Raw genomic sequence first — 23,797 nt, 5'->3', positions numbered from 1 at the left:
TAGAGAGGATTCAAAAGCTTAGCAATGTAGCTTTTAACCAGTAGACTGCAGTGTTGGAGGGCATCGTGGCTTGTAGGTCCTGAGTGCTGTGTTGACACATTGCACAATTTCTGGGGACACCATTCATTTTAGGGTCCATGTGAATGGTCCCCTAGAGTTGTGCAGTGTACAGCCTGCATGGACGTGCCTGAGTGTGATTTGAGGGAAATCACTGTTTATCATCTTGTGTGCTTTAAGGACCCTTAAGCTATCTGGCTGTAAAACAGAAAGAAACCATCCAAATCGGCCTGTGGTTCTGCATTGGAACACTGGAGAACGTTTCAGATCTCTCTTGGGCTGCTAGAGGTCCTCGGGGCTGAGAAAAACTAGCTGGGCTTAGAGGATGTTGGTGTGGCTGCAGGGAGCAGGGACAAAAGCCTGATGGGGGAGGGCCAGGCCAGAATAAGCTGGCAGGGGCACGAACTGTGCTCCAAGGTCCAGGATGGAGGAGTTGAGACTGGTGAGATTTCCGCGGTGAGAGGGGCTGAAGTGCTTTCTGCAGGGGCGGGGAAGATGATACAGGGCAGCCTCAGAGCTGACGTCCAGGGCCTGCCTCTCATGTGAAGACTCCGAGCCCAATGAGGTCAAGTCACATGCCCACTAACGCTCAGGAGGGACAGGCCGTGGTGTACACCTCTCTGTTCCCCGTCTGTTATTCTTTCGGCCACGCTGAAGCCATGCTTCTTCCTTCTCTTACGCTGAGTATATACTGAGCTAGGGAGGCACTTCTACTCAGGATGGTTGAACACCAAAGAAGTATAAGGCTCTTTCCTGATCTTAATGTTTGAAAGAAGGGATGTCTTGGGCACCTCGATGGCTTGGTTGGTTGGGCAACTGACTCTTGGTTTTGGCTCCGGTCATGATCTCAGGGTCGTGCAATCGAGCCCCATGTCAGGCTCCCCGCTCGGCGGGGAGTCTGCTTGAGGTCCACTCTCCATCTCCCTCTGCCTCTCCCCCTCCTCAAATAAATAAATGTCTTAAAAAAATTAAAAAGAAGAGATTAAATTAAAATTAATTAAATTAAAACTTAATTAATTAATTAATTAAAACGCTAACATGTTGTATCCAGCAACGAATAACTGCTATTTATCTATTACTTTGACGTGCATTGGCCTCCTCTAATGAATCACTCTGGTAAATATTCATCTGTTTGCTGAGCCAGGAAAATATTACTGCATTACTTTCAGATATGGTCAAACGACAATTTGCAGTGTATGAATTATCTGCATATTGAACTATGCGTGGCCATTTCTCTTTTCAAAATCTTAGTTCCAATTCTTACCACCGTGTTTCCCCACCAGTTGCTCCTGGGAAAAGTCTGAGGTGAATATTCAGAGAGACAAAATTGAGATTGTTACTTGCTGCGCAAGTGTGTCATGTGGGCCAATCGGCTACGCGTCAACAGGAACTGGTAAATTTTCCTTCAAAATACAAGACTTGGAGAATTTTTAAAGTCACAACAGCTGCAGTTTTAAACGTGTTCTCGGCACATCTGCATACATGTATGTGAGATGTTTCCAGCGAAGGGGGCCGAGGATGGGAGAACTTTAATCAGGGACCCGTCCGAAGTCACACGTGGAGGAAGGCCTGGGATCGGGATGTCTGTGTCCGTTCACCTGACTGCTTACGGTGCTCCAGGAGCACGGTTCCCATCCTCTCTGCTGCGCAGCTCAGAGAACGACGGCCACACTCACCCACCTACCCACAAGACCTACCTCTCTAGGAGCCTCTGTTTGGATGAATTCTTCATACATTTTCTTTGCCTTCTCGGCCATCTTGGCAGGGGACTTGATCTTCTTGTAGTCCTCACAGGCAAGCCAGAACTCAAGGTTTTCCTCACTGAATTCAGACTTCAGGAAACTTTTGAAGCTGGTAAGTCCATCTAGCGAGGGAAAGATTGGTTGGATGGATAAATACATACGTACTACATTTATACATACACGTATTATAAATTTATCTAACACGTATTACACATTTATTATACATTTGCTTGCTTGTTAACGAACACTATGTCCTGTATAGCCTCGGGTCATTTATTACGTATTTCTGTCGCTTACGTAAAAACCTTACAAGTGTTAGCTCATTTACTCTCATTACAGACCCATGAGACAGGTGCTATTAATGTCCTGTTCTACAAATGAAAGAAGAGAAGTCAAGTCACTTGCTCTTAGTTAACCAGCGGGTAAGGGGCAGCGCCGGGGTTCAAATCCAGGCGGTCTGGATGTGGTGATGAAGGGTTACCCGTACACAGCATCAAGGAATCCTACGAGTGCGAATGCCATTCAGACACTTACCAATTACCAAAAAGAAAAAAATACATTTGAAACTTGGTTTGGCAGTGTAATACTGATGTTGATTATCACGTGCAAACGACTTACAGTCCTTTTTTTTTTTTTCCCTACGATGAGTTTTGAGTAGATATTATGCTCCAGGTACTCTGATAAGTCACTGTGGTAAGTAAAGTCATCATAGTTCCTGTCCTAATGGAGCTTATAGATTCTGGGAAAAGTAGAAAGAAAATGAAGAAACACAAACAACATTGACACAACAAAGGAAAAACCATATGAAAGATAGTCACAGAGTAACAGAAGGGTCTTAAGCTCATTTTAAGTTTAGGGAGGGCCCCATGAGAAAGGGACATTCAGTTTGAGATGCGAGGATGGGTGGGAAGGGACCCAATGAAGTTACCAAGCCCTGAGTAGTTTACTCTGCCCATCAATCATAGGTCAGCTTTTAAAACATACTGAATTTCATATAATTACAACTATTGTGATTGTGTTTTCAGTGTGCTGTAGACTTCATCTTACTTTAAAATATGTTTACATACATGTAATATATATATACATACATAAGCCCGTATAGAAATACGTCTACTAGGGGCTCTTGGGCCTGATCCCTGCGTTTCTTTTTCTTTCTTAACTTGCGCAGTGAGAGGTGAGTAGAAGGCAAGCTAAAGATTCAGGAAGGCACTAGAGAGGAATAAAGGAAAAATCACTCTGTATGTTCAATATTTTCCTCGTTTTTAAAACTAGGTATATATATTTTTTAAACCCAAAGTCCAACAAATGCATATCTATAGAGAGAACCCATGTTCACGTATTATCTAAGGAAAGTAGATTTCCAAAGGGAGGGGAGAAGAATTCCAGTTTTGCACAGACTGTCACAACCACTGGCCAGCTCTCCGTGCCACTTTGGCTCCCAGGGCAGAAGCAGGACGACTGTCACCAGTAAATACATCAGGGTCCAGTGTCATTGTAACTGGCTCCCATCAGGAGACACTCGTTCGCCATTCATTCTCCTTGGGGAACACATGCACGAACTGAACTCATTTCCTTTGACCTCATTTCCGTCTACTGGCCTTTCCCTCGACTATTTCTCTGTCCTGCTTCTTATAGACTCTCAGCTTCCACTCATTCATCCTCGCCGGACACACAGATTTCGTACAGCGTGTACATAGCGTGTGTGATGATTAAAACAGCATCTGTGGTTGTCTTTTTTTTTTTTTTCAATTTACCTTCAATACATTTTTATTGTCTCCATGCCCCTCACAGTCCCCCGCAACCACATTCCATTCCAAAGAAACAGAGTGGGTAAGTGATAATTAACTTAGATTAGCGTCACCAGCATTTCTGGCTCTACACAAAACACTTTGCATTTTAATCCCCACTTTTGGTAGTTCACCTAAAAAAATTTTTTTTTAATTGTTCAGCATCTAAAAATACATCTGGGGGCGATGAATGGTGGGCATGATAAACAATTTGCTCTAGAAACCTCGCTTACTATAAAACCGTTTGGTAACATGCGTCTGGATAAAATCAGGTGTCTTTTCCCTCTCTCCCTGCCCATATTTTTTTTACTAAGGATTTTACTATATTTTTGGCATCATTTGTTCTAATTTAGTGACACCGGAGTCAACATATATGCTAAAAGAAGGTCAAAATCTCTCTGTCATGGTTAAAGTTTTCATGGTTTCTAAAACAAAAGGTGTCAGATAGTCTTTGTTGAAATGGAAAGATTCCCAGGCACTTTTTGCTGCCTGGAAATGACAGCAGGAATGAAGTCTTAGGAGCGCCCACGCAAGACTGTGGATGAAACTTTAACTTCGCAGAGTAAGTCTGTGGCTAATTTACTCTCATCCGGCCCATGTCCCCACAACCGATCAGGCACTCTGAATCACCCATTCCACATCTAAAGGTACAGATAAAATCCCAGTCCTCCCAAGTATTGTTATTTATGATCTGAGGACACATGCCAGGACTCCAGAACTATGTTAACGTTTACCAGGCCTCTGGGGGTGGGGGGTGCTTGGAAAATAACTTTCCAGTGAAGTAAGTCCATTTCCTGGGTACTGGCTTTATCACTCTCCTTGAATTGTACAATATTATTTCAAGGCTTTTTATCAATGCACTCACTTTGAACAGAGACTCATAAAATGGCTTTATACTCTATTGGTCTGGGAGATGCTTAAAGCTATTCTTTCTCTCCACTGGCTTTTGAGAATTCTCTGGATGGCCCCTTGGTAGGACCCTCAAGTCACTCTCCAGATACCTTCTCCTTCTTAGCCTCTGGGTTTCTACTGGTCTGTTCCCTAATACTCTCTGTTCAATTCCCATAACCCCTGAGGAAGTTCTCTTGGGTCAGAGCCAAATCGACTCCAGGAGGAGTTGTCTATTCTGCAAAGTTCACACACATCTTCTCTGGCGCACACCCCTGCCAGCCCACTCCGCACCCTAAGGGAGCCCCCAACACACATCCCCGTAAATCCCCGCATTCTTCCCCCCTGAGCCTGCACAGAGCCTAAGGATCCTTGTCAACACAGCTCTCCAGGTGTCCAGCAACTCAGGCAGCAGAGGAAGCCCACCTGACCTCTGGTCTTGTGGCAGTAGTCTAGGAGCTGACCCACATTACAGTCCCAGAGCTGGCCCCAATGAATGGTGTCTCTTTTGACATCCAAGCAAAATAGCGTAGCGGCCCTAGCAAAGAACAAAATAGCCGGCTATATTTTCCTTTGAAAATAGAAGGAGTGTTAGGCAGAGCCAAGGCAGTTTGGTATAATAAAAATATCGAAAACGAGATTAGAATAAATCTCTTTTCCTAGAGGAAAGACAGTGAAATTCAATGAACAGGCAGCTGGTAGGTGCCACTGCGTAGCTCGCTGGCTCAGAGCACGGGCTCTGGCGTCAAGGCTGCATGCGGGGGACCCTGCGCACCGCAGAACCACAGTAACTCGGGCAAGTTTGGCACGCTTTCCGAGCCTCTGCTGCCTCATCTGTTGAGCGGATATACTCATGGAACCCACCTGATACGGTTGCTGTAAGGAGTCAGTAATTCGTGTAAAGCTCTTATATGGTGTCGAACAGGAGAGCCCGCTCAGTGAGTGCTGGCTTTCATCATTATTATTCACGCCCAATTTAAAATTAATCTCTAATCACCATCTAAAACCCAACTGAAATGTTGCCTCATATGGGAGGTATACTACCCTGCACTTGCTCTCGAAGATTCTATCATGATGAGGGAAGAGCTCACTTTGTTCTTTGTTGAAACTGTCGCTTACCTGCTGCTCTTCTCTGAGAGTTTCATTTACTTTTGCCTCTCTTTCACATCCCTCCTTCTAGTCTAAATCTGTGCCTAACTTTTTTTTTTTTTTTACGAGAGAGAGAGAGAGAGAGAGAGAGAGAGCGAGCGTGAGTGGGTGGAGGGGGCCAATGGGAGGGGCAGAGGGGGAGAGAGAGACAGACTCTCAAGCAGGCTCCACACTCAGCACAGAGCCCAACACGAGGCTCGTGACCCTGAGATCATGACCTGAACTGAAATCAAGAGTTGGCCGCTTAACCAACTGAGTCACCCAGGCGCCCCTATGCTTAACATTTAATAGATTTGTGCTGAACTAAATAAGACCCATTAAGGGAAGCATTTGCTTTCAAGTCACAGAACCAAAGAACAGAAACTTAGAAGAAAAATAAATTTTCTGCTACCACTCTAATGTTTTGTTTCCTAAGCAAGTTACCTAACCTCAGTTTGCTTTTCTGAAAAATAGAGATTGTTACTGTACCTAAGTCCTAGAATTATTACACTCATTAAATAAACCAAGATATGCAAAGTGCTTTGGACAGTGCCTGGTCCATTGTGAATAATACATGGAAGCTCTTGCTTATATCATTATCATTATTGCTTTAAAGAAATTTGTGGCTGCCAGGAAGACGAGGGCATAGATGAGCCAGGAAAGAGAAGGGAGAATAGTGGAATCCAAAGAGAGAGAAGCAGAAGGCGGAGGCAAAGATAGGAAAAAAGAGAGCAAGAGATAGAAAGAGAGCAAGAGAAGGCTAGATCCAGGCTCTTCCATTCCCCATGGTAGGAGTCCAAATCTCAAGGGTATCTCAGGAAATATTCTGACCTTTTGGAGCTCCTGGGAAAAAAAGAATTCACATAAAATCTTTGCTACTATTAGATTGTGTTTCATTCCTCCTCTGCTTTTAAAGACAGTCACGTGGAGAAATTTAATGTCACTGTCTTACTTAAGCACCCAGGTGCAATCTGTTTTTGTGTTTAATGAACAACATATTGGTTATTTGTCCCATGGACCTAATGAAAACAGATGGCGTCACCTACAGAATTGAACACAAAACGTGTAAGAAATTGACGTACTTTCAAAACAGAGTCAAATACACTGGAGGATTAAAAATGATTTTTTAAAGGAGGAAAGGTAAGAGGAATCTTGTTAGCTGGAAAAGAAGATTGAGTAGCACGTTAATTATCTTATTTTTAAGAGGTTAGGTACCAACTGATTTCATTTCCACTCAAGAAAAATGTGGATTTAAGGAATACTTGGGAACTCTATCAATTGTGAGTCAATATCCTAGATTAGCGGAACAGAATGCCAAACGTTCTTTATAAATCAGCTTAGGTGCCACTTCTCAAGGTGAAATGGTTTCGCTTATCCAATCAAAAATGCAAGAAGAGATTGTGGCGTTTCAAATGCGTCAATTTCTCAAATGTATCTTTCTCTGTTACCTATTTGGCATCAATCACAGCTAAGGTTAGAGATTTCTGATTATAGACTATTAGTTTTAGTCAAATAAAAGCATCTCAGGAGAACCAAGTTGCTGAAGTTTGGCTGAAATTTATTCACGAGGCACAGTAGCTGGTGTTGGGAGAGTAGGTCAAACGTTGTTCTGAAGGTTGATGGGGCCAGTGTAGAATTATTTGGGCGTGACAATCTTTCCATTAGTCCTTCTCTAGGGATAGCTAGACAAAGAGAAGCAGAGAGCAAAGACAACATAGCAAGAGAGAGAGACAGAGCAAGAAGGGGAGTCATGGAGAAAAGCAGGGCAGAGGGGGAAATGGGAAAATAAACACAGAGATAGTAAGAGCAGAGAACTAGACTTGGAGAGAGAGAGGCTGTCTTATTTACTAATGGTCTTTCCTCCCTTAGGGCATGGCTCTTCTTTGTTTCCGTGAGATCTCTCTACTCATACCAGAACCCCTCCTTTTCACTTGAGCTAGTTTGAATATAAAGATACCCTTTCAAAGGAAGAATTTTGACCTCAATGATTATCAAACGCATTTCCACTTATCACTTGGGGAAATCAATTGCCCGAGTTTTAAAAATGTTAATTACCCCTTCTGATTACCCCCCTTTCTTTATCCCTTTCTCTGCTTGACTTATTTCACTTAGCATTATCTCCTCCAGTGCCATCCATGTTGCAGCAAATGTTGAGAAATCGTTGTTTTTGATAGCTGAACAATATTCCATTGTATATATGGACCACAACTTCTTAATTCAGTCATCTGTTGAAGGGGATCTCGGCTCCTTCCACGATTTAGCTATTGTGGACAGAGCTGCTATGAACATTGGGGTGCATATAGCCCTTCTCTTCACTACGTCTGTATCATCAGAAGGCGGAATGAAGCATGAGAGACTATGGACTCTGAGAAACAAACTGCGGGCTTCAGAGGGGAGGGGGGTGGGGGAATGGGATAGGCTGGTGATGGGTAGTAAGGAGGGCACGTATTGCATGGTGCACTGGGTGTTATACGCAACTAACGAATCATGGAACTTTACATCAAAAACCAGGGATGTACTGTATGGTGACTAACATAATATAATAAAAAAATATTTAAAAAAACGTTAATTACTTAGGAGGATAATTATGTAGAATTTAAGATTATATGGGCACTCTCAATCTCTAAAACAAATAAATGAATCTTTTAAAAGAAGATTATATGGACATACACACATATACACAGATACATACTATGTAACACATATATATGCATATGTAATTTTTAAATATATATAATTAAGTGAAATGTGAATATTATATATAGATATCTATGCAAACACACACCCGTGAATATATATTTTCCCCATTGACAAGTAGAAAATATTACTGTGAGAATCTCGGCCTCAAGGTCACACCATGGTAATTATCTATTTGCAACCTGAAAGACTTCAGTCTCTCCACAAATGCTAAGGTGTTAACACTGACTCTGGCTTAACTTTTACCCCTATCTTTCTTACACCAATAGCTCCCTGTCTCCTACAGTCCTGAAACATATAAACGTGTGGCCCGAAGGATTAGCATGACTGAAAAGGATTGTATATGGGCACACAAATATATACCCTTCTCCTTAATGGTTTTGCAAACATGAAAATAGTTCTGCTAATTCTCGGGGTTTCTTGAACATAGCAAGATATACCTGCACCCACGATACTGAGCATTCATAATGCATCAATATACCTTCCGTCGGATTGCAATTGGCCCCAAAACCATTGTGTAAGACAAGAAATAAGTCAATTGGGGGCGCCTGGGTGGCACAGCGGTTAAGCGTCTGCCTCTGGCTCAGGGTGTGATCGCGGTGTTGTGGGATCGAGCCCCACATCAGGCTCTTCCGCTATGAGCCTGCTTCTTCCTCTCCCACTCCCCCTGCTTGTGTTCCCTCTCGCTGGCTGTCTCTATCTCTGTCGAATAAATAAATAAAATCTAAAAAAAAAAAAAAGAAAGAAGTCAATTGATAAACATATATATTTTTCTCTTGGTGGACCTCATGGGGTTTCTGGGTCCAGCATATTAATGAATGAATTCATTCATTCACCCACCCATTAAGTCAACAAGCATTTACTGAACACTTTATATGTGTCCGGGCAGGGTATTCTGTTTACCACAAGCAATACAAAGAGAATCAAAAGTGGATAAGATTAAGAAAGTTATGAAGTCGAGGTTTTGCTGTTCTGCCTCCAGATGTAAGATAATGATTCTATCTCAGGTAAACAGAAGCTTCCCTACCAAAAACAAGACATAAAAATAATTTCATTCACAATTCAACATATGTTCTTTGCTATCTACTCTGGGCCTATTGACCATGATGCTCCTGTGAGAAATATTTTTTTAAATCCTTATTTTTGCAAAGCGTCTAACAAAGTTTCATATGCCATTCTTGGGGTAAAGATGGAGAAATATGGGTTGGCTATCTTAAATTGAATCGTATTCTTTTTTTTTATTTTTATTTTTTTAAGATTTTTATTTATTTATGTGACAGAGAGACAGCCAGCGAGAGAGGGAACACAAGCAGGGGGAGTGGGAGAGGAAGAAGCAGGCTCCCAACGGAGAAGCCTGATGTGGGGTTTGATCCCAGAATGCTGGGATCACGCCCTGAGCCGAAGGCAGACGCTTAACGACTGAGCCACCCAGGTGCCCCAAATTGAATCGTATTCTTAAAACAAACTATTCAACAAATTTATTCTCCCCATATTGTGTGCTTCTTATTGGGAGATTATTCAGATCAAAAGATTGAGACGTGGCTGTCACTGAGTTTATAATCTATCATAGGAGGGAGGTGCCTATGAAAAAGTACACGGTAGCAAGTATTAAGCAGGAGAAAAGTTGTGCAGACAGATGCTCTGGCAGCTCAGAGGGAGATCATTCTGGATGGCCAAGAAAGACCAGGCCTTCAGTGTTTAGATTCCCTTTTATAGGAGAGGAAGAATTTCGACAGATAGAGATATGAATACAAAGTGTTCCAGCCAAAAGGATTGCATGCAGAAATTCCCAAGGGAGGAGAGAACACTTCAGTGTGACTGCAGACCAGCCATCGAGTTATCCTGGAGAATCTTGAACATTGGAAACTTGAACTTGAAACCGTAGGCCTTGGGAATCGGCAGGGATTTGCCTTAGGGGAAAGGCAAGTAGTGCTCAGGTGTATGGGGATTAGTCTGGAAACGGGCTCTTGCTGGCACTTCTGTCGTGTCTTGAATGAAGATAGAAAGGCAAGCACCACAAGAGGAAACCAAGGCTGGGGGAGAGAACAATCCACGTCTGGCCACAAAAGCAGTGAAGAGCACTTGAACTGGGACATAGTCGCCAATGCGTGCTTCCTAATCCCGGGACCTGCACATCGCTCTGGCCAACCCTTGTCAAGCCGTTATGAGGCTAAGCTGAAAAAGGCAGAAAGGTAGTATCTCTCTTTTACTGTTGAAAACATTAAGCACACGGGTCAAGCCACATGAATAAGCAGGACAGACGGGAAAACAACGTGCAATCCCGAGTCCTCAGGACATTTTATTTTCACATTGTCTGTCTTCCAGTGCAAGTAGACCTTCCTCTTCTCATGGGCTGGATGACCACACTCCCTTGACATCCTTCCCTTGCTGAGACCACTTTGAAAAATGGAAGAAATGTCAGAATTGGAGAAGAAGGACACAGGCAATACAAAGGTGATTTTTTTTTTTTTTGCCTCTGTCTCTGCCCTGACCTTTTATAAAAGACAATTCCAACTTACAGTTGTTCTGCAGAAGTTTATCCAGGGAGTCACGCCACTGCAGGGCCTCATCCAGCGAGGGTCTAAATCAAGCGTTCAGCGGGGAAGAAAAAGCAACAGTCATGAGAAGGGAATTAACCACATTCACTGACAATGTCTTGGAACCACTTTCCTTAGAAACGATACATCCAGTGACCCATTCTCAGGACAAGGGAGTTTGAGTTATTTTCTTTCTAACAATCAGGTTTGGTGGTCTGGGTTTCCTTTCCCATATCAATACTGTATATTTTCTTTTTTTAAGATTTTATTTATTTATTTGAGAGAGCAAGAGAGCGAGAGCACAAGCAAGAGGAGCAGCAGAGGGAGAGGGAGAGGGAGAGGCAGGCTCCCCACTGAGCAGGGAGCCCGATGTGGGGCTCGATCCCAGGACCCTGGGATCATGACCTGAGCTGAAGTCAAATGTTTAACCAACTGAGCCACCCAAGTGCCCCGATATTGTGTATTTTCATGTCCTTTTGAACAATCTGTTTAGGTCTCTCTCTTTTTAGAAGTAAAGTCTATTTGCTGTGAAGCTGTGTCTTGACATTCTTATATACCCCATGACAGTATCTCCAATTGTGACCTTTTTTCCCCCAAATGTAACTGAATGAAATCCAGTCGCCCCGTTGTAGGGATAGAACTCACGTTCTCTGCCTCACCAGAGCTCCGCTCTACCCCTTTACCTGCCCAATTTAATCAGCAAAGGGCACTTGATTCCACGTCCCCACCCCCCTGCCATCAGTAAGGCTGCTGGAGGATGGAATGTGGGAGGCTGCTCACGGTGGAAATGTGATCGTGGTGCGTCTCCATTTTTAAAAACCTGGGTGCCTTTTCCCTGCTCAGTGAGGATAGGATAATGATTTTTAAAAGATTTTCTCTTTCTGAGAAGAAAAGTGGCCATGCATCGTGAATGCGAATGTTGCACATCGGTATTCTAGATGCTGACTGAAAAGGAGAAGGTAATAGCCAACACCTAATTCCCCTTAGGCTGTTTTTATTTCCACATTTATCTATGCAGAAACCCTGCAGTTATGTTGTTCTAACCACCAATGCTTCTCTCACAGCGGGAGAGCGTCAGGGCAGCCGCTGTTGTCTGGGGAAAATGGCTGACTGTGCTCTCCTGGGGCTCCCCTGCTCTAACCCTTGCTTTGTGATGTGGGTTCTTCCTTGTCAAATCACAAGAGACTAACAGGGCATGTATTGGAATAGTTAGGCCAATGAAGGTGTTTTTCCTAAATTGGAGCTTCCTTAGCTCTTCGCCTCTTTTTTTAAATCTACTCTTCAGACAGTCCAGGGACGTTCCTGCTTCCGTGTGTGTGTGTGTGTGTGTGTGTGTGTGTGTGTGTGTGTGTGTGTGTGTTAATAATACCTCAGGTTTTAAGCATTCAGATTAGCAGCTGAGGTTGGTAAGACAATCGCCAATTCCACTTTTCACTGGGCTGTCCAGGCTTAGATAAGCGTCACTTTATTTATGTAAGGAGTCCAAGATGGCAGTAGCTTTTTTTGGCTGAAGTGCTGTGACTACTGCCTTCACTTCCGTGTTCTTCACTGCAGAATATGTACAGATTTGGCGTCTTAATTGTTTGACTTTCCATAAAGCTTTACGTTTTTACTATTTGAAGATTAAACATGGTGGAAAAAACCTCACGTGGTTCCTGTTTTCCTGGCTAGAAACAGAGGGGTCAACGATCAAGAGCTCCACACCAATTCCTCGGAAATTTATTTTTAATCAGTGAACGACCTTCCCTCCCCTATTTTCTTCTGGTTCGTGTAAAGGAGCACAGGAAAGAGACATGACATGAAGTAGGGAATGCAAGTATTTTTCTGCCTCCTCTTATTTCTAAGCAGAAAAGGGCTCGTTTTCTAGAGGCCGTAACTCCTTTTGGCTCTTCATTATAACTCTCTTTCTATGTGTATATTATTTCCTACCTGCATTTCTAGCATCAGGGCTTACACATCTTAATTTCTTCACTACAGTGGGTTCAATGTTCTGCATGTAATAGACACACACCAAGGCTCTATTGATTGTTGACAGAAACAGCAGGACGTTAAATAATTGGACAAAAGAAACAGAGCAAGGGGAAGGCCTGCCTACTCACCGAATCTCTTTCTGATTTTAAAAATATTCTCATGAAATGAAATCACCTTCCGTCCCCCTCCTTTCCTCTGGTTAGTATAGAGGAGCACAGGAAGAAGAAATGACATAAGCAGGTGCACCAAACTCAAGCACGCTACCCGACCCAATTTGTCCCAAATGGTCTTGTTAGAACCAGACTAATGATCAGTAGCAACGGTACATCACAGCCAAGATTAAATTCCTGAAAAGGACATGTGCAGAGCCCGCCTGGGGGGTAAATTAGTCCCAACTGATTGAAGGACACAGCTGAGCAGGACGCATACCCCACAGCATAAAGCCCCATGTTCTGATTACCAGACCAGGAGGTAACAGAGGTTCATCCTGTCCTGATTCTCAGAATTTGCCAGCCCTCATTAAGTCTGACTTCTTTGGAAACAAGATAGATGCAGATCTAAATGGCCAATAAGTGCCCTGGTTTGCAAGGTCATCACTGACCACAGAGAGTGGGCACGGAGTCTCTGTGTGAGGGTGTGGGGGAGGGGCAGAAAGCCAGTTCACATGAAAGGCAAAATCAACATTTATAGAGATGATGAGCTGTGTGTTTTATAATGCCCGGTGTAAATGCCAACTGGTCCAGGAAGTGACCGTCTCGACTGGGAGTGTTCTCTCTTTCCTATACTCTTCCCTATGTACTTGTGGAATCTCTTACATGGTAACAATGCACTCACGGCCTGAAGGGAGAGTTTGTCGGTCATGGAGAATCTCTCCTGGTCCACCTCTCCGAGGGCACACCCCCCACAGCACTAAGCAGGGCTGCAATAAGCATGCGTCAAATGCAAACATTCATGATGGTTCCGTGGGCCCATAGTCAGTCTGGTTGAAGAAAGCCATAAATGACCCGAAACTTTGATTTCGAAAATGTTAGCCCCATGAACCATTGCTCCTGTTGGCAGCTCTGACGCTTCCCAAGCTGTAACCATGGGAAAGTGTTTTAACCTCTCTAAACACCAGTGGTTTCCTTTCCTTGTTTTTTTAAATCTACACAGTCCCTGGCACACGTTTAAACACTTCTGGTAATGTTCTCACACGCTCTTCTTCTTGACAAGGGAAATGAAATTCCAGTTATTTATTGGCACTTAGTGCCTGGTCTGCGCTCCCTTCCTTCTCCGCAGGGCAATATGGTCATGACTCCTCTCAAGTCCATTCATGGACATTTGTTAAGCCCTTACCCCACGGCCGACAGCGACCTGGGTGCCGAGGGTGGGGATGCAGACAAAAAACACCTGCCACTTTTCGTTGTCTCTCTGTGGGCCAAACATTGTACATAGAGCTGCAATCCTGGCTGTGATGCCCTCTTTGCAGTTCACCTGGTGACAGTATGGGTATGGGAACGCTTGGTAACTGTGCTCCCCTGTGCATGGCTGGGTCCTGCTTCTGTGTGGAGGTCATCCTAGAGGTATAAAGTGGTGAAATGCCACCAGCAAAATGTAGTTAAAAATTAGTATCAGGGCGCCTGGGTAGCTCAGTCAGTTAGGCATCTGCCTTCTGCTCAGGCCATGATCCCGGGGTCCTGGGATCGAGACCCGCATCTGGTTCCCAGCTCAGTGGGGAGTCTGCTTCTCTCTCTGCCTCCTCCCCCTGCCTTGTGCTTCTCCCTCTCTCTCTCTCTCTCAAATAAATAAAATCTTTGGGGCGCCTGGGTGGCACAGCAGTTAAGCGTCTGCTTTCGGCTCAGGGCGTGATCCCGGCATTCTGGGATCGAGCCCCACATCAGGCTCCTCCGCTATGAGCCTGCTTCTTCCTCTCCCACTCCCCCTGCTTGTGTTCCCTCTCTCACTGGCTGTCTCTATCTCTGTCGAATAAATAAATAAATCTTAAAAAAAAAATAAAATAAGTCAAATCTTTAACAAAAATTAGTGGCATAAGCAGGGGGAAAAGGAACATCTAGATTATAAAATAAACCATAGGAATATCTGTATCAGCTCCTGAGCATTTCACAATTGATTCTATGACAAGCCATGGTAATAGTCACTGCAAATGAAATTTATGCGGTGTACTGATTGTTTACTACTCATTATGAGGACCTAGAGCACAGCCTTGGGGAATGCTCATGTATGGAGAAGGTGGGCAAAAGTGGCAGTCCTTAGAGAGACAGAAGAAGGCAGGGTTAGAAGTGAAGCAAGACTGTTTTCGGGAGGCCAACCATTGAGCAGAACCAAATGCTGGCAACGGGTCAAAGGTGAGGATTTAGAGAGGGTTCCAGTGGGTAGTAATGTTTAAACCAGCTAAGCAAGAGCGAAGAGAAAATCCTGGAAGCAGCGGCTTTTCTGAAAGGAGATTCAAAACCAAGCCAGCATCGCTGAGAGTCACTCAGAATAGAGTCGAGCAGACGTTGAGGAAGTGGGGCCCATCTCCAGACTGAGTCTTGTCAGTCGCACGGGACCACTTCCTGGAGCACAGCCTTCTGCTTCAGACTGAGATGGAGATAGTGTGACACCTGTTAGCTGAGCAGCCAATCATGCATTAGATAGAAGTCTGCCAGCATTAATCACAGCTCTTCCAAAACAAGTTACGTAGCCTTGTGGGTTTTGCCTTTATAAGCCTGCACTTTACGCTGGCTACTGGGAGCACGTTTTCAATTTTGGTTGACTCGGTGTCTCCTAGATTGCCATCCCTAAGACCCTGATAGGTGCTTTGGTTGTTTGACAGTCTCTTCTTGATTGACACATTCTGTTTCTAGAACTAGCTGATGAAAGCAAGAGAAAGGGAGAGGAGTAGGAGGGAGGGCCGAGAGAGTTTTTTCAGAGTGGAACATGGGCCCAGAGGGAGAAGGGTAATTAAGAATACTAAAATGGTAACAGACGCTGGCTATGGCTGGGAGGGATATAGGAAACTCTTTTCTATTTTTTTCGGCTTTTGTTTTTCTAATGAGAAAAATAAAAACACTTAAAAAATAGAAAATGCTTTTTTTGAGACAGGGTTGGGGGGGCAGAGGGAGAGGGAGGGAGAGAATCTTAAGCAGGCTCCATGCCCAGCACAGAGCCTGACATAGAGCCTGACACGGGGCTCGATTTCACGACCCTGAGATCGTGACCTGAGCTGAAAATAAGAGTCGGAAGTTTAACCGACCAAGCCACCCAGGCGCCCCAGATAATGCTTTTTACAAAAGGGATTGCTTTTTTTAAGAGGAGAGGGTTAAAAATACCTTCAGTCTGGAGAAGGTTTATTTTCTTCTCTGAGAGGAGAACACGGGTACAAAAATACAGAGAAGTTTTAAGTGGGGAGAAGAGAGACTGACTGGGCTCATGCGGAACACAGTCTTTTCCTGTCAGTTAAAAGGCATGGACATTTGCCAAACCCGAAGAGGTGGAATGGGTTTAGGGCTGGGAAGAGGGTGGGAAAGGCTTGTAGGGGTCACTGTGACAAATGCAGTGGGGACACACAAACAGTCTCTAGGGATATGAAGGATTTTTCTCCCCAAAACAATTCCAACTAACTCCTGGAAAAGGAAAGGAGGTTGAAGACAAGAGAAGAAAATCATCCGATAAATATCAACCCAGCTTTCCTTCCAAACTGCTTCTGTCTGAATCCCTGTTAAGCCAAATAGCTAAGTGTCTGTGGGGAACATTAAAGCAGAGAATCAAAGCAGGAAATGTAGTACCATATTTTTAAAAGTGAATTCCTCCCGATCTATAATCACCACATTGTTTACTTCAAAATTGTTTTTGTTTTTGTTTTTTTTTTTGATCTGTTGCTGCTATGAAATGTGGTTCTTATTCCCCACAAGTGCCTGGTGCCTGCCACTCCCCACTGAATTAGCTTCTGCTTTCTAAATGCAACGAACTCGATTAGGCCTCACTTCCTGTTGGGGATCACTTCAGGTAATACGAGGAGAATGGAACTATCCACTTAGGTTGAGGGAAAAAGATTTAAGCAGAAGAATCCATCTTTTTATCTCCCAACCAATCCAGCTGTATTAAATTGAAGGTCCTTTGGTCCAAGAGAAGATTGGCCAGTTTATACAGATGTCAAATTTAAAAAGAAATGGAGGTTAAAAGGGATTCCTGTGTTTTTACTGCCCTTCTGAGATCTCCTCGAAGATTTCAGATAGCAGAGTGAAGGAATTCGAGTACATTTGGCCTTTCCTTCTTCCCACTCTCCTTTCTTGATTTTCACACCCATGACAATGTTTGAAGGGGAAGATGGAGGGTGTCCGGGGGGGGGGGGGGAGGATTGTAACAGTGGGAAGTCGTGTGTGTGTTGTGGATAGTGTTACCAAGTCACAGCAGACTCCCTGCAAACGGGGAGCTGCCCTCACTGCCGTAACAGCTTGACTCTGTAGGATTATAGTTTCGCTCCATGCCTACATTGATGGAAGCGCGTGTGGGAAAGTGGGGGAGACGGGGGAGAGAGCTACAGAAGTCCAGTCAGGAATACTAATTTATGGATTGGGGTTAAAAACGCTTCATGTACATTAAATAGAGTTGGCCGGGCAAGAATTCATTCCTCTGTCAAGGAACAGACTTCTGCTCCTTTGTTGGACCCTAAAGGAATCATATTTTGGAGAAGACCCTATTAGGCTTAAATTGTCTGCCCCGGTCTTGGCATCTTCCTGAGGGAAATGTTTCCATTTCTATCCTCCTGCTGACGAAGCAGCCTTGGCTCCTTCCTTAGCAGGGGAGCGTCCAGTGATCTGAAGTAACTAGGTCGGGGGGCGCCTGGGTGGCACAGCGGTTAAGCGTCTGCCTTCGGCTCAGGGCGTGATCCCGGCGATCTGGGATCGAGCCCCACATCAGGCTCCTCTGCTATGAGCCTGCTTCTTCCTCTCCCACTCCCCCTGCTTGTGTTCCCTCTCTCGCTGGCTGTCTCTCTGTCAAATAAATAAAATCTTTAAAAAAAAAAAAATGAAGTAACTAGGTCGGGAGGGGTTACCTGACCCCCAGGCAGCAGGCGAATAGGTATTTTTTGTCACACTTCTGTGTGGTAAATGATTGAGGAGGAGGCTGGTGCCATTTTGTAAGGTATGGTCTGTCTCTCAGATGAGGTCCCAAGGCAGGGCCTTCTCTTTATTGTTTAAGTAACCTGACGGTATCCGATATTATGCTCCAGACATAGTAGAGTAAAAAAAGCTTATTTACAAACCAACTCTCTGAGGGGTCTTATGATCTTCAATGAGTAATCGAGAGTGGAGAGCTCTCCAGATGAGGGATGCTACACACTGGAGAAATAACCACCCTCTGGAGGAAAAGGAGTGGAATCCATGCTCATGACTCACTTCCGGGTCTTGGCTGGTTTCTCGGGCTTCTCATTGTATGGAATGACAAGGTCAACAGCCGAGTCTGGCTTCTGGAGGAGAATTCCCAACTTGGTCTTAATCTCCTTGGCCCTGAAAGAAAAGATAGAAGGAGGGATGGGAACACCATATGAGCATACAGATCTGAAACAGATTTCTTTCTGTGTCAGAGAAACAAAAATGAACAAATCCCCATTTTTACTGCTGGGGCAGGAAGAATACTAATGTAGAAATGAGAACACATGCGTTCTAACAATTAACATTTATCAAGCTCTTCTTATGTCCCTGGCTAATATGCATTATCTCATTTCATTCTTAATTACTGTTTTGCATGTATTCTTTCACTGTATATATGACAGATACTATAGTATTATTCCCATTTTACAGATGAAGACACTGAAACTCAGAGTATTTAAATAACTTCCTTAAGATGACCCAGCCTGTCTGTGGTGGAGATGGGACCGGAGCCCACACCGTCTGACTCCAGAGTTCAAGGTGAGCTACTCACTGCGTTGCCTACCTGACTTCTGAGGGCTCTGGTCCCAGATCTGCCATTAATTAGATGTAGACTATTTGAAAAAAATCATCGAGTCCTAAATACCTCGACCTCCCGGGACAGCACAATGCATGGCGACGCCGTCAACACTCAGAAACATTCACCAGCGTCAACTAAAAATACCTTGGATTTGTTCCTCACAAATCTGCTAACATTTATCTCCTAGTCCGTGCTAATCTTAACCAAAATCTTCAAGAGTGGTGATGGGATTCATCTTGTGGCCAGATAGGGTTTTGCTGCTATAAATAGACTTTGCCCATCCATTCACATGGAGACAGTGATGAGACAATTTAAGTAAACACAACGTGTGAGATTAACAATCATGGATACCAGAGAGAAAAAATGAAGGAAATGGACTGCATGTCTTACCAAAACACCCTATAAATATTGAATCTTATCATAGTTTCCTTTAGTATCATAAATATAATTTTCAAACTACGATCTAGGTTTAGTCACTTCTACCATGTCTTTTCCTTTCCATTTCTTTCTGCGTCCGTTCTTTCCCTAGAACCTTCTCTCTGGCTGAAGCCGAGTCGGACCCCACACCCCAAGAGATCGAGCTCACCCAAGCACGGCACTGTGCTTGAAACCGGGCAAGTTCCGCGGGGGAGCTTATATAACACACGAGAATAAGAATAAGTGTCATTTTGATTCCAAGCTCCGCAGGCTGCTTAAATTAACTAATGTTTTGGATTTTTTTTTTGCCTAGAAAACGGGACTGATAAAATAGTACATCCTCTTTTTCGTGATGATTAAATATGCGAATGCATGTGAATCACTTAGCAGACCATTTGGCATATAATATTGCTTCTTCAAAGTTAGTTCTAACTGCATAATCATTTTTCCAACTGAGCTCAACCCTGTTCCCTAGCTTCAAGTACCAAATTAAAACATCCAAAAAGATTCCCACAAGTTACTAAGAATTACTACACCCACCAGCTGCCATATTCTAGCTCTGGAGACAAGAATCACCAATTTAATGTTTATCTGAAAGAGAGAGAAAACATTACAAGGGTAAGGAAAAGGGGTTGGGGGGAATGTATATAATATTTGTGGCTACCCTCTGCTGGCTAGTGTCCAGTAGGGAGGCCAGAAACATCAGGTCCATTTTTGCGGCCAGGTCATAATGTCACAGCCAGCTCTTGCAGACCTTCATCTGTTAACACTCTCCTCCTGGCCCCAGATGCCCTTCACTCCGTGCGCCCAAGGGTAGGGCTCATGCAACAACTGTTTTTACCCTCGACCTTCCTCAGTAGTTCACTCACCCATGTTTAGATAAGGATTATCTATCGAACGTGTCTCAGATGCTTGGTTTTTTGGTTGGTTGGTTTCTTAAGTTTTGGGTGGTTTCTTTCTTTTTTTTTTCTTTCAACTTCTGTTTCTTTTTTTCTCCTTATGTCTTTTGCTCCATTGGAGCTATTTGCTTTTGTAAAAGGCAGAGAGCTATTTGTATCTGATTGCCTGGTGAAAGAATAGGATGGACATAAAGGGGTAATTAGAACAAAGGAGCGGAGTGTTTTAAAATTTCATTTATCCGTTACTTCTTTTATTTTTTTTTAAAGATTTTATTTATTTATTTGACAGAGAGATAGACAGCCAGCGAGAGAGGGAACACAGGCAGGGGGAGTGGGAGAGGAAGAAGCAGGCTCCCAGCAGAGGAGCCCAACGTGGGACTCGATCCCGGAGCGCCGGGATCACGCCCTGAGCCAGAGGCAGACGCTTAACGACTGCGCTACCCAGGCCCCCTATCTGTTACTTCCTGATCGCGCTTCCTGTGTCAGCAGCAGGCAGTAAACACATAAACACAGCATGTGGTCCTTGCCTTCAAGGTACGGATAGCCCACTGGAGCCTCAAACTTGTAAGTGATCACAAGCAGCTGTTCAAGGAGAGGATGTCCAGAGAGCAGCAGAGCTCTGGCCTGCAAGGGCAAGTCAGGGGGACTTCTAGGAGGAGGCAGAGCGGGAATAGCAGTTTGCCAGGTGGACAAGAAAAGGGCAGACCTTCCAGGCAAAAAGGGGGGAATGTGCCTATTGTCGGAAAGGATGCAGAAGTAGTTCTGTATGGCTTGAGAGTAAAGGGTGATTAGGGAAAGCAGAAAGCCGAGTTCGACGACGCTGGCTCACTCTGCCTACCCTTCCTGGTGAACGGAAGATAACAGAGGAGACCGTAGAGCACTCAGCAGAGGGCAGCTCTGGGAGGAAAACCAAAAAAGGGGGTAAAACGACTGAAAGGTGGCTTCAAAGCCAGTCTCTGTGTAAACGGGTGGCATCCTCTCTTACAAACTCAATCTGTTTCAAGTTTTTCTCTTGGTAACTCTTTCAAGATGTATTTTCCCATAAAAACACTGTCTATCAACGGTGGTTAAATTGTTAAGTCATCCCACAAAAGCCTTTTAAAACCAGAATGAATCAGAACCCCAGTACGGTTTCATCGGTATCACTGCTTAAATAAGATTTTTGTGGGATGATCTAGAAATCCATGGCCATGTGCAACATTGCCTATAGAAAATTATAGTGCATTTCCTCAGGGTAGACAAACATACCAGTTCATCAGATTATGCTTTTCTTTGTACTTGCCCTGGGGATATAAAGGAGAAAGGAAATTCAGGGCTCTGTTAAAATTTTTTTTTGATGGCTTTGACTCCTGGCTTCTTATATGTTCAAATATCAGACATTAAAGAGAGTCTATAAGGCAGGAAGTCCATTTGGTTTAATTGGGAGTTTGTGGGAATACAGAGAATGAATATTATGATTGCATCTCTTTTTCTAAAACACTCAAAGTTTACAGGATGGAGAGTTGTCAGATGCTAGAGTTGAAACCACTTGAAACCTTTTATTCTTTGTGCAAGGATAAACACTGTTACTACATTTGTTTTTCTCCTCGGGAGTTCCTGGAACAAGGGGGAAACATCCCCCCTTGCCTTTTCCTCCCCACCCCTCCTTACTCACACATATGGGAACAAAATAAACCGAGTGGAAAATCAAACAAAATGAAAGCTCAAACCTATCATTTTATTTTCCCCCTTAAGAATCAACTTGGATGTATCTGACATGAATTTAATGTCAGAAACAACCCCATCCAGAGAAGAAAACTTTCTGACACGTTGATGATGTCAACCCCGTCTCGGGCTCTGTTTGCCCCTACACTAGGCATTTTTCCTGGCTACATTCCATTAATGCTGGTGAACAAGAAACAATTTTTATCTCCTTCCATCTCATCCCCATCTTTTTTTTTAATTTTATTTTTATTTTTTAATAATATTTTTTTATTGTATTATGTTAGTCACCATACAGTACATCCCTGGTTTTTGATGTAAAGTTCCATGATTCATTAGTTGCGTATAACACTCAGTGCAGCATGCAATACGTGCCCTCCTTACTACCCATCACCAGCCTATCCCATTCCCCCACTCCCTTCCCCTCTGAAGCCCTCATCTCATCTCCATCTTGGTATCCTTTGGTTTTACAAGAAAAACCTTGTTTTGAAATAAAATCAATTGAAATGCCTGGGTGAAATTTTAATTAAAAGCTCAGAGGAAGATAATTCCTTCTCTAGATGACTCACATTCGTGATTTCAAACTGGAAAGGGTTGGAGTAATTGTGGGGTTCGCGGTTTTAAAGCTGTGCCTCCTGTGGGTATACTGGCCAGGCAATCAAATTTCAAAAGCCCCTGGGCCACCTGGGTCCTTCCTTCTAATGGGCGAATTGAGTCAAAGTTATTTGAGTCCAAGTTACTACCTTAAGGTCCCCGAGTATGAAAAAACAGTACAAGCAATCAGTCGAAACAGAAATATAGCTGAATTTTTTAAAAAGCAATTCCATTCAAGTAGAATATAGGAGAGTCGACTATATGGAAAGTCCTGTGCTAGGTTGCAGAGATGGTTCCTTGCCTCGGAGACATTTGGAACAGTGGAATGTAGGACACGTACACGCAAACGACGTGCTAGGTATTTTTCTAGTCATTGACCGCAGTGGATGGGCTATTCCAATGAGAGGCTACGGGCCCTCACCTCAAGGAGCGCGCGTGGTGTGCCGATGTGACAATATGCAAGCAGTGCAACGGCAGACAGCTCCAAAGGCCGCCCCTATTACACTCCCAGAGCCTTCTGTGTTTTTCCTTCATGGTCCTTATCAACTTGCACAGATATCTCTGTGTATGTATTTGGGTCTTGTCTCTCTCTCCCGTTAGAGTGGCGGGTCTCCAACAGTATCTGTTTTGTTCACAGTTCCAGTCTCAGCACATAGCTCAGGGCCTGGCATTCACGAGGTGCCCCCCCCCCCAATCTGGTATGTAATTTGGCGAATCAAACACTGAATGAGTGAATTGAATTTCTAGCTAAGAGTAAAACTACATTTTGGGTTAAGTGAAATCCTGGGGTGTGGCACAGAAGAAGTCATGGCGCACTGGGCTGTTCTTAATTTGGTGCTCTGGGTAGGAGAGGTAAAAAGCCACTGAAGGACGGCAAGGACTTTGAAGTGACTGAATTCAAGGGCGATCCATTCAAGAGGTGGAAAGGCAAGTAAGGCTCAAACTGAGCATGCTCATTCAGTTCCTCACGCCAGAGCCCGGGTGATACACTGATGAGAAGGGGCGGGGAGGGCAATGACAACCACCAGCAGTCTGATCAGAATCTACTGTGAGACCATAATTTATCAGGACTTAAAAGAAACAAAAGCAGCCTGGAGGCGTAGACCCATCCTGTGGCTGAAAGACTGTTGGTCATCACAGGCAGGTTTCATTCTAGAGCCCAGACATCTCTTGGGAACAGTCAAGAGGAAAGACAAGATGGAGGACATTTGGGACGTATAGAGCCCGGCTTTCACATTTCCAGAGGAGGTGTCCCAACCCGTGGCATCTCAAGGACAATCCAGTTTAAAGTCAATTCAGCTTAAATCTGTGTCGCCGATGCCCCCTGCTGGTCATGGGGAAGTGTGTGTGTCGGCGGAGAAGGAACGTAGAGAGCAGACCTGTGTGTTCCAGGCTGCTGCCTTCTGAAGAAACGCCACAGGACTAAAAAGGACATGCCCTTTCTT

The 23,797-nt window shown here is 44.0% G+C and overlaps 1 protein-coding gene across 1 annotated transcript in view; it reads right to left on the bottom strand.

Annotated features, from left to right (window-relative positions):
• Positions 1 to 23,797, bottom strand: part of RGS5 (regulator of G protein signaling 5) — a 46,613-nt gene that overhangs the window by 5,507 nt on the left and 17,309 nt on the right. Inside the window, exons 2-4 of the mRNA XM_026517252.4 lie at positions 18,189 to 18,299; positions 10,819 to 10,880; positions 1,755 to 1,921 (exon numbers count right to left, since the gene is read on the bottom strand). Coding sequence (XP_026373037.1) covers positions 1,755 to 1,921; positions 10,819 to 10,880; positions 18,189 to 18,299 — 340 coding nt within the window. The remainder of the gene's footprint in view (positions 1 to 1,754; positions 1,922 to 10,818; positions 10,881 to 18,188; positions 18,300 to 23,797) is intronic.

The sequence above is a fragment of the Ursus arctos genome, unplaced genomic scaffold (genome assembly GCF_023065955.2).
Source record: "Ursus arctos isolate Adak ecotype North America unplaced genomic scaffold, UrsArc2.0 scaffold_2, whole genome shotgun sequence".
Taxonomy (NCBI): domain Eukaryota; kingdom Metazoa; phylum Chordata; class Mammalia; order Carnivora; family Ursidae; genus Ursus; species Ursus arctos.
Note: the sequence above shows the minus strand (reverse complement) of the source record. Positions and strands in the feature narration are given on the sequence as shown.